This window comes from Cibotium barometz, chromosome 14 (assembly GCF_041138505.1).
Source record: "Cibotium barometz isolate CiBa-2024 chromosome 14, ASM4113850v1, whole genome shotgun sequence".
In the NCBI taxonomy this organism is placed as follows: Eukaryota; Viridiplantae; Streptophyta; class Polypodiopsida; order Cyatheales; family Cibotiaceae; genus Cibotium; species Cibotium barometz.
The window spans coordinates 18392036-18401829 of record NC_141059.1 but is presented as its reverse complement, the minus strand read 5'-3'; the positions used below and the strand labels follow the sequence as shown (position 1 = coordinate 18401829).

At 36.0% G+C, this 9794-nt stretch overlaps 1 protein-coding gene across 1 annotated transcript; it reads right to left on the bottom strand.

Annotated features, from left to right (window-relative positions):
* Positions 1-3186: 3186 nt before the first annotated feature.
* On the bottom strand, positions 3187-4254 carry LOC147631737 (homeobox-leucine zipper protein HOX9-like). The gene is made up of 3 exons (XM_086808275.1): positions 4141-4254; positions 3866-4015; positions 3187-3686 (listed from the first exon to the last, which is right to left on the bottom strand). Exons 2-3 carry the CDS (start codon positions 3977-3979, stop codon positions 3528-3530), a joined length of 273 nt encoding a protein of 90 aa, XP_086664401.1. The 5' UTR covers positions 3980-4015; positions 4141-4254; the 3' UTR covers positions 3187-3527.
* Between the last annotated feature and the right edge of the window lie 5540 nt (positions 4255-9794).

Below are 9794 nucleotides of genomic sequence, written 5' to 3'. Positions count from 1 at the left end.
CCTTTCCAAGACCTTCTCTCTTTTGTGATGAAGTGATAATGGACCTCTATATGTTTGGTCCGCACATGAAATACTAGGCTCTTAGCCAACTATATGCTACTACTAAGGTTGTCGCAACAATAGATGACAACCTATATGTCCACATGTATCCCCAAATATCCAAGTAGCTTACGTAACTAGGCTACCTCACATCCTATCACCATGGCGCAGCACCCTTTTACTCTGCAGAGTCCTTGGCCATGTGACCAAGCTTGCCATAGTAGTAACATATATATTTTTTTCTCTGGATGCACCTCTTTCGTAGGTGCCTCCTCCTTGTCCTCTGCTTCTTCCTACATAGACCCCCTGGATGTGAAGAGGGCTTGATCTCTGGATGTTGATGTAGGAACTCCCTCAGTGCCTTGTTTTATCTTCTTCAAATATTGTAGCTTACACCTTCTCTAGTGAGGTCTAGTAAGTTTCGCAAGGTGGTGACAACTGTTTTGAACTCTTCTCCTTCCATGCTCTTGAGAGAAGGACTATCATAGCATCATCTTCTGCTCTAGTGATTCAATGATGGCTAATTGTTGTGTCAAGGAATTTAATTTGCTCGTGTGATCTGAAAATAATTCTTTTTCTTTCAGCCTCAGACCATAAAATTCAATCGAATATCATATTCTGATAAGGCAATTGTTGTCTACTTCTTGTTGATCTATGTAATAGCACCACTCCCAAAGAAAAACATATATCACTAGTAGATCTTCTGTCCAAGATACTACTAGCCTAATCTGTATCAATGGATCCATACATCTGCAACTATATGCTAGCCTCATAGAAGAGACCATAATCGCTACTAGTAGATCTTTTGTCCAAGATACTACTAGCCTAATATGTATCAATGTATCCATACACCTGTAACTATATGCTAGCCTCATAGAAGAGACCATAATCCATAGTGTGGACCTCACGTAGCATAGTGTGCGCTTTAGACTATCCAAATATGGCTTTCGAGCGAGGAACCTACATAAACTGACTCTCCAACCTAACTGTGTAGTTCATGTATGGCCTGGTGATCATCATGTAAATCAAGCTACCTACTATCTTCCTGTACATAGTGGCATTCTCCAAAATCTCACCTGAGCTTGCACTCAACTTGCCATTCAGATCTAACGGTATAGAAATGGACTTACAGCCAGCCATACCATATTTGGACAACATATCCAATGCATACTAACTTCACCACAGCCATATGCCCTCAAGCATCCTAATGACTTCAATGCCAAGAAAGTATCTCAGCTTACCCAAATCCTTCATGTCTAACTTCTTCCTGAGGAGACCCTTTGCATTCTCAATTTCCTCTTCATTGTCACCCCCAACAATCAAGTCATCCACATAGATGGTGATGACCACAATCCCCTTATCACTCCTTGGCACATGGAGTGAATGATAGCATCTACCATATGAAAGCCAATGGTGATAAGATATTGTGCAATCTTATCATGACATGCTCTCGGTGCCTACTTCAAGCCATACACGGCTTTATGTAGCTGGCATGCATAATTCGAGTGACTTAAATCCTCATAACCAAGTGGTTGTTCCAAATGGATGCAAGAACACATTCTTGCATCCATTTGATGTAAAACCCAATGTTTTGATGCAGCCCACTGCAATAATAGCTCTCACATTTGCCATCTTGGCAACAAGGTTGAATGTCTTATCATAATCAATGATGTAGGTTTGAGCATAACCTTAGGAAATTAATCTCATCTATTGTACTTGCTAATGCTTTCATCTAAGTTATGCTTCACTTTGTAGACCCACTTACATCTAATAGCCTTTTTTCCCTCAGGCAAAGGCACCAATTTCCCTATCTTATTTGCATGCAATGCAGCCATTTCTTCATCCATGGCTTTCTCCCAATGTACATGCCCAATAGCATCCTCAAAACATGTGGGTTCAACCACCTAGACAACCTTTGTCATGTATGCACAATGGTGAGCTACATAACCATCATACATCAATCTTTGAACAAGGTTTTTAACCATATTTGACTTGCATGGTCCTAGATCTATCTTTGTTGTTGTGTCTACTTTAGACTTTCTTGCACCAGGTGTCCTAATCGCTAGAATCCCAAACTCCTCATCAACGCTATGCTCTAAGCCACTAGACTCTACATTAACATAGGAGGGCCCTTCTGAAATGTCAGGCATACCAAGAGACTCATCAACCTTCTCTTTACCTTTATATGATGTATGCTAAACCTGCACGACTAATTTTGCCATTAGGCTCTGCCTGTCAGTGAGAATAGGAGTAGGGGTGTCTGAACGGACACAAACATCCTCCATCAATCTTCTCAACCACACACATTCAACTATCACAGTGAATGTTTTACAGAGATGTTGGCCAACATCTTTGTCAAATCGTTGATGATAGTTAAATCGAATCGACGATAGAAAACTGCTGAAAATCTAGTGTAGTGTATGCCCAAAGACTAGAGCTTCTGGTGTGGTAATTGGCCTCCTCTGTTGCCTCCTTCTGGTCATTAGCCTTGTCGGTTAGCTTCAAGGTTTCTTGCCACTTGAGCCACTCACATGGCCACCCTTCTTCCCATAGCTTGTGCCACCCATAGCAGTAGGTGTCGAGCCAGTCAGCTCTGTTGGTCGATGGCAAAGAGCAGCTTCCATCCCACCCTACAGCTCAACATGAAGGATACCCTGCCCAGGTGCAAGTAAGGCAAAGGTCCAAGCCATGTTAGTGCCCTCTCAAAGACCTCAGACCAGAAGGACCTCCATCCAGAAGTCAGTAAACTTTTCTATTGAGAGGGCATTACCATAGCTTGGACCTTTGCCTTGCTTGCCCAGGTGCAAGTAAGGCAAAGGTCCAAGCTATGGTAGTGCCCTCTCAAAGACCTCAGACCAGAAGGACCTCAATCCAGAAGTCAGTAAACTTTTCTGTTGAAAACATACACGCTTCCTCTCTTGATTATGAAACCGGGAAATTCGAAGAAACAGCCATATGTTGTGAAGATTCACACTAATATCACATTTTGTTCAACTATGTCAAATCTTCTTAGAGAGAATCCCATCCAATTCTTTTGAAATTTCAACGGGCTGAAGGATAAGCTAAGGCACCACTTTCTGTAACACTGCCTCACTGCACATGATGGCAATGATGTTTGACTTTTTATGGGAAAAGACAGTGTATAGCATTTAGTGTTTGTAGAAAATGTGCCTTCAATTTATTTCCATCTTAATTATGTTTTAGTACAAAAAATTTGCAGGACTGCAAAAATAGCTAATTTTTAGACAAGCTACTATTTTCTATGCGCACTTGCCTTCATTCCCGGTGCTACTAAATGTACCTTTAAGCAAGGCAGCATTAAAGCAAATTCTGAAAATCTCTATTCTCCTCCATCCATGTTATTTATCAATTTAAAAGAAGCTTAATTAAATAAAGCCTTGCCTACTACATGAGAAACCTTTCATCTAAAGAGCTCTTCTCCAAATAGTCAAATGACAACTGCTAGCATAAAAGAATCATATACAACATCAACAAGACCTTGTGAAAGACCAGTTATTAAACATAAAGGCTGCAACTTGCATTTTTCCATCACCTACCAACACCTTCCATCCAATAGCATGCTGAAAAGAAACACCTCGGCCTTTGCTAGTAATGCACATCCCTGCTTGTAGATGCATGTAGCCCTGCTGCAAACATTAACACATATGATCAGTTTCTTTCACTAACAACACACAAGAATTTTGGATCTAGCTGCATTGCATATGGCGACGAGCCGGAGCGGGAGAGCGGGGATCATCCAAGTCCACAGCATGCTTGTGCAGAAAGTGTACAGCATATATAATGCACCCAAGTCAGGTTCACTAACCTTGTTATGCATGAAAGGGGGAGGTTTTGAATAGTCAGTACTTGTATTGTCAGTGAGCATTCTTTGTAAAGACATTTCTCTCAAACCCAACGGACTGGTTTCCAACATCTCCATGGCAGCACAATTTGCAAGTAGGAACTCTGGAAAAGGCTGCCCTTGGAAATACACACAACACCACGAAACAGAGAAAATAACTATGATGGAACCAAACAAAGTTGTGATTAGGAAGCAGAATGAGACTTTTTCTCAAATGAACCACAATATTTGATACAAACCTTCCACACGCAGCAAATGATGGCTTCCTTGAGAGAGAAAAAATTCTTCACAACTGCTTCCGCACTTCCAATTGTTGTTAAGAGCTCCACACCTACATGAAGCCTATACAAGAGCAACTGCTTTAAGACACTCTCTCTCTCTCTCTCTCTCTCTCTCTCTCTCTCTCTCTCTCTCTCTATTTATGTTTTCTTTCTGTTTTATTTTCCATTCCATGATGAGATATGACATGGACATTATTGTATCACTTTGGCCTCATAGGCCCATTGGGTCTTTAGTAGACGCTTAATATATCTTTCTTTTTTTCTTTCTTGCTTAATATATCTTTCTTTTTTTCTTTCTTTCTCTCTCTCTCTCTTTCTCTCTCTCTCTCTCTCTCTCACACACACACACAGAGATCATGGACGGCACACCCGAGTTTGCCAAGAGAGGGCCCATGGGACCCAAGATCTACTCCCGCTTCGCACACATGGACTCATCAGGGATTCGGCACAGTCACTTTAGAGAGCTTAACACCAAGATCCAGCCCATCTGCCCAACCACCAGATCCAGATCTGGGATATACTCCAGCACCATAGAGCAGCACCACCCTTGGTGGTGGACATTGACCCCATGTATACTTTATTAGAAGAAAACGACACATGATAAGACACACTGGTTTCACTTGCCTCACCTTTCATTGTACATGAAGGACCCACGTAGTACGTGAGCCTTTTTCCTTTTAGCACTTTTTAATGTTTGTAATATACACATTGAACAAGTGTACTCTTTGGTCTCATATACTCATTGAATCTTTAAGAGAGATTAATAAACACTTTCTTTCTTTCTCTGGACGCCAGAGACCCTCTCACCACCACAGGAACTCTCATTTAAAAACAAGCATTTAAAAACAAGTCATAAATACAATTTCTATAACGAACTCTCATCTTTCCACATTGTTCCACATCAATCCTCATTTATTTCAATGTATTCCCATTCTCATCACATCATTTTCTATCTCATCACATCTTTCTTCATTTATCCGCATCAGATCTCATCCACTCGCATCTACCCATATCCACATCTCATCACATCTTTCCTCATTTATCCGCATCAGATCTCATCCACTCGCATCTACCCATATCCAGATCTCATCACATCATATTCATTCACATCACATATCATCCATTCACATCTATCCCAATTTACATCACATCTCATTCACTCACATCCCGATTCACATCACATCACATCTATTCACCTCTATCACATTCATTTACATCACATCCATTACATCACATTCATTTACATCATATCCATTTACATCCATTACATCACATTCATTTACATCACATCCATTATATCACATTCATTCATATCCATCACATTCATTCTCATCACCATCCCATCACATACATTCTATCCACATTATATCACATCACTTCTATCCACATCATATCTCATTCATACACGTCTCATCTCATTCATCCACATCCATCCAATCGTTCACATGTACGACTACCCACATCTATCCATACATTCACATTTATTACTTCACATCCACATATATTCCTCTCACATCACATCTCTTTACATCACATCACATTCTTTCACATACACATCCACATCCATTCTTTCACATACATCCATATCCATTCTTTCACATACATCCACACCCATTCTTCACATCCATTCTTTCATATCCACATCCACATCCATTCTTCACATACACATACACATCCATTCTTCACCACATACACATCCACATCCATTCTTCACATACACATTCACATCCCGATTCACATCACATTACATCTCATCCATTCATTCATTCATTCACATCTATCTGATTCACAACATCACATTACATCTCATCCATTCATTCATTCACATCTATCTGATTCACATCACATTACATCTCATCCATTCATTCATTCACATCTATCTGATTCACATCATATTACATCTCATCCATTCATTCACATCTATCTAATTCACATCTATTCACTCAGGGTGTCGGCCCTCGTCCATCGTACCGGAAGAGCACCCTTTTTCAACCATACCGAGGTTGGTCAAGACCTGGGCAGGCTTTGCCGCGTGAGCCGTCCTTTGAACACTCCTTGCCGCCAACTGATTGCAACCGAACTTCCCTTAGAAAAACATATACCAAATGCTCCCTCCAGCATTCTGGCGTAAGATAGTCCTTTAAGAAAACAGGGTTTCTATGCAAGTTTTCAGTTTGATTTTCTTTTGAATACAAGAGTATTTCTTGAATCAGTATCCCCAAAATTTCTTGATCAGAATTCTGAATTTCATACCAAAATTCCTCGAATTCTATAACCTTGATCCACATATCAATTCGAAGGGTCTCAAACTTAGTTTCAGATTTGGCGGAAATGTTGACTGTATTTTTCTAAACTGGTCACACCTTCTTTCCTCAAAACTGCCGAAAGAGTTTGGTCTAGGTCATAGGCTGATTCAAGGTTCGAGTCGAATAAGATTTTTTCTGAACTATCTTTCTCGAAAAGGTTTGATAATTCAGTTACTATTTTACTGAATTTCTTTCTTCGAATATTCACTTAATTGATTTCTAAATTAGTTACGAATTCCTATGAGGAATAAATTAATCATTTATTTGAATATTTTGATCTCGATGGATTTCTTGAATTTTCTTTTTACAATCCGATAGAAATTTCTCTCTTAGAGTATTTAATTATTCATTTGTCAAATACTCATAGAATTTAAACATAGAATTTAAGAGAATTCTAATTTTGATATAAAAATTCTTTATGCATCTATTTATGCATAAAAATCAACTTCAATGGGAATAACACTTTTATTAAAAAAATCCTTTTATGCATAAAATCAAATTTAATAGGAATAACACTTTCAAAATAAAAAGAATTTCTTTATGCATCTATTTATGCATAAAAATCAATTTTTATAAGAATAACGCTTTTATAATAAAAAAATTTCTTTATGCATCTTTCTATGCATAAAAATTAAATTTAATAAGAATAACACTTTTGTAATTTTTAAAAAAAATCATTTATGCATCTTTCTATGCATAAAAATAAAATTTAATAAGAATAACACTTTTGTAATAAAAAAATTTCTTTATGCATCTTTCTATGCATAAAAATCAAATTTAATAAGAATAACACTTTTATAATTAAAAAATTTTTATTATGCATCTTTCTATGTATAGAAATCAAATTTAATAAGAATAACACTTTTATAATAAAAATTTTTCTTTATGCATCTTTCTATGCATAAAAATCAAATTTAATAAGAATAACACTTTTGTAATAAAAAATTTCCTTTATGCATCTTTCTATGCATAAAAATCAAATTTAATGAGAATAACACTTTTGTAATAAAAAAATTCCTTTATGCATCTTTCTATGCATGAAAATAAAATTTAATGAGAATAACACTTTTGTAATAAAAAATTTTCTTTATGCATCTTTCTATGCATAAAAATCAAATTTAATGAGAATAACACTTTTGTAATTAAAAAAATCATTTATACATCTCTCTATGCATAAAAATCAATTTTAATGAGAATAACACTTTTGTGATAAAAAAATTTCCTTTATGCATCTTTCTATGCATAAAAAGCAAATTTAATAAGAATAACACTTTTATAATTAAAAAAATTTCCATTATGCATCTTTCTATGCATAGAAATCAAATTTAATAAGAATAACACTTTTATAATAAAAAATTTTCTTTCTGCATCTTTCTATGCATAAAAATTAAATTTAATAAGAATAACACTTTTATAATAAAAAATTTCCTTTATGCATCTTTCTATGCATAAAAATCAAATTTAACAAGAATATCAGTAATATCCATGCATATTTATACGTGAATATGTACATGAAGTAATTAGAATATTTCTTCTAGATGCAAAAATGGTGGGAATTTCTCTTTTGGAATAACATAAAAACAAACTTTCTTTTTCACAAAATTCTGGAAAATTTTTCCATAACCTCCTTTATATGACTGACCATTTCTCATTTTTATCTTTTAACTTAATTAACCCAATTTAGAATTATAGAACTCTAATCTACACAATTTTCTAAATTCAAAAGAGAGTAAACAATAAGAAGAGTTTAATTGATCACTTAGTTAATCTTTCTAGGATTGAGAAAGGTTGGAATGTAAAGAAGAGAAGGAGGTGGCCTTTTCATCAAAGGCATAGCATTTGAATTTAATTCAATCATTTGTAAAACATAAAAATCAAGAAAACCATAGATTTTTCATTAAAATTTATAAATAAAGTAAGAAAATTAGCTTACATGGAGCTTGTAAGCTTTCCTTTGGCTTGAGGGATTGAGGGTTCTACTATTGTTTGAAGCAATAGTGGCCACCAATTCACTTTGGAGAGGATTAGGCCAAAAATAATTGAGTTATTAAAAAATTCAATGTAGATGGCTCAGGACACGAGTAGAGTAACAGTGCATAAACACCATTAAGATTTTACAAAGGAGGAGGCTTCTATTTATAGAAAAAAGTGAGCCTCTAACCAAGCAAACTGATTCTAGAATTTTTCAGATCAGTTTGGTCAATTTTTTATCATTTTTGGATCAACTCAGATTACTTTTTGGATCTAGTTTTGAAACAAGAGAGAGGAGAGATGAAAATATCTCATTTTATTGATTCAAAATTGAAAGTAATGATGAGAAAAAGGCACCTACTTCATGAGGGGAGATCCCCACACTGAGGTGTCAAAATTCAATTTTTTAATTCTTTTCTTTGGTCCTTAGTCCACTTTTCATCTTATGTGAGCATTTACTCATTTTGGGAGGGTTTTTCTTTTATTCTTCAATTTATCTCCTCCCTACACTTGGATTGATCCTATTGGCCTATAGGAACCTTAATTGGATCATAATCTTCTTTTTTTTTTGAAAATCTGGACCCTTAGGCTAAGGTCCTTTATACCTATTTTCAATTAATTCCAATTGCACATTGAAAAGTTCTTTTTGAATTTTTCTTTCAAGGGAAACCATTTTAAACACTAAGAAGATTTTTATATACAAAATTATCTCAATTTTGAATTACCTCCCTCTAAACATTTTCTCTCTCCAAGCCAAAACAGGGTAAAACATGATCTTTCTTTTATTTCAGAGAGGAGAATAATTATAGGATGCCTTAATGCAAAACTTGTTACTTATTTTTGATCCACTTTAACTTGGCATCTCAAGATGCCTTAATTAATGTATAGTCAAATTTGAATATCATCCCGATGCCTTAATGTATAGTCAAATTTGAATATAATGCAAAACTTGTTACTTGTTTTTGATCCACTTTAACTTGGCATCTCAAGATGCCTTAATTAATGTATAGTTAAATTTGAATATCATGCAAAACTTGCTCCCTCCCTCCCTCTCTCCCTCCTCGCTTTCCTTCATGATGACAACTTCTCCATTCTTTAAGTAGTCTCTCAAATTAAAAGGAGAATGTGATCACTCTTGTTACTTTCTTGCACTATCAAGCCTATGTAGATGTGTCTCTTGGTGTATTGGGGTGCAAGCATGAGGGAAGTAGGTAAGGGAGAGTGATAACCTTAATGGGATCTTGGCATGATCTAAATTAATGAAGATCCATGTAGGTAAACATTGGTCAACTTCATAGGGGTAACGGGTGAAAGCAGACACATGTAGGACAACAA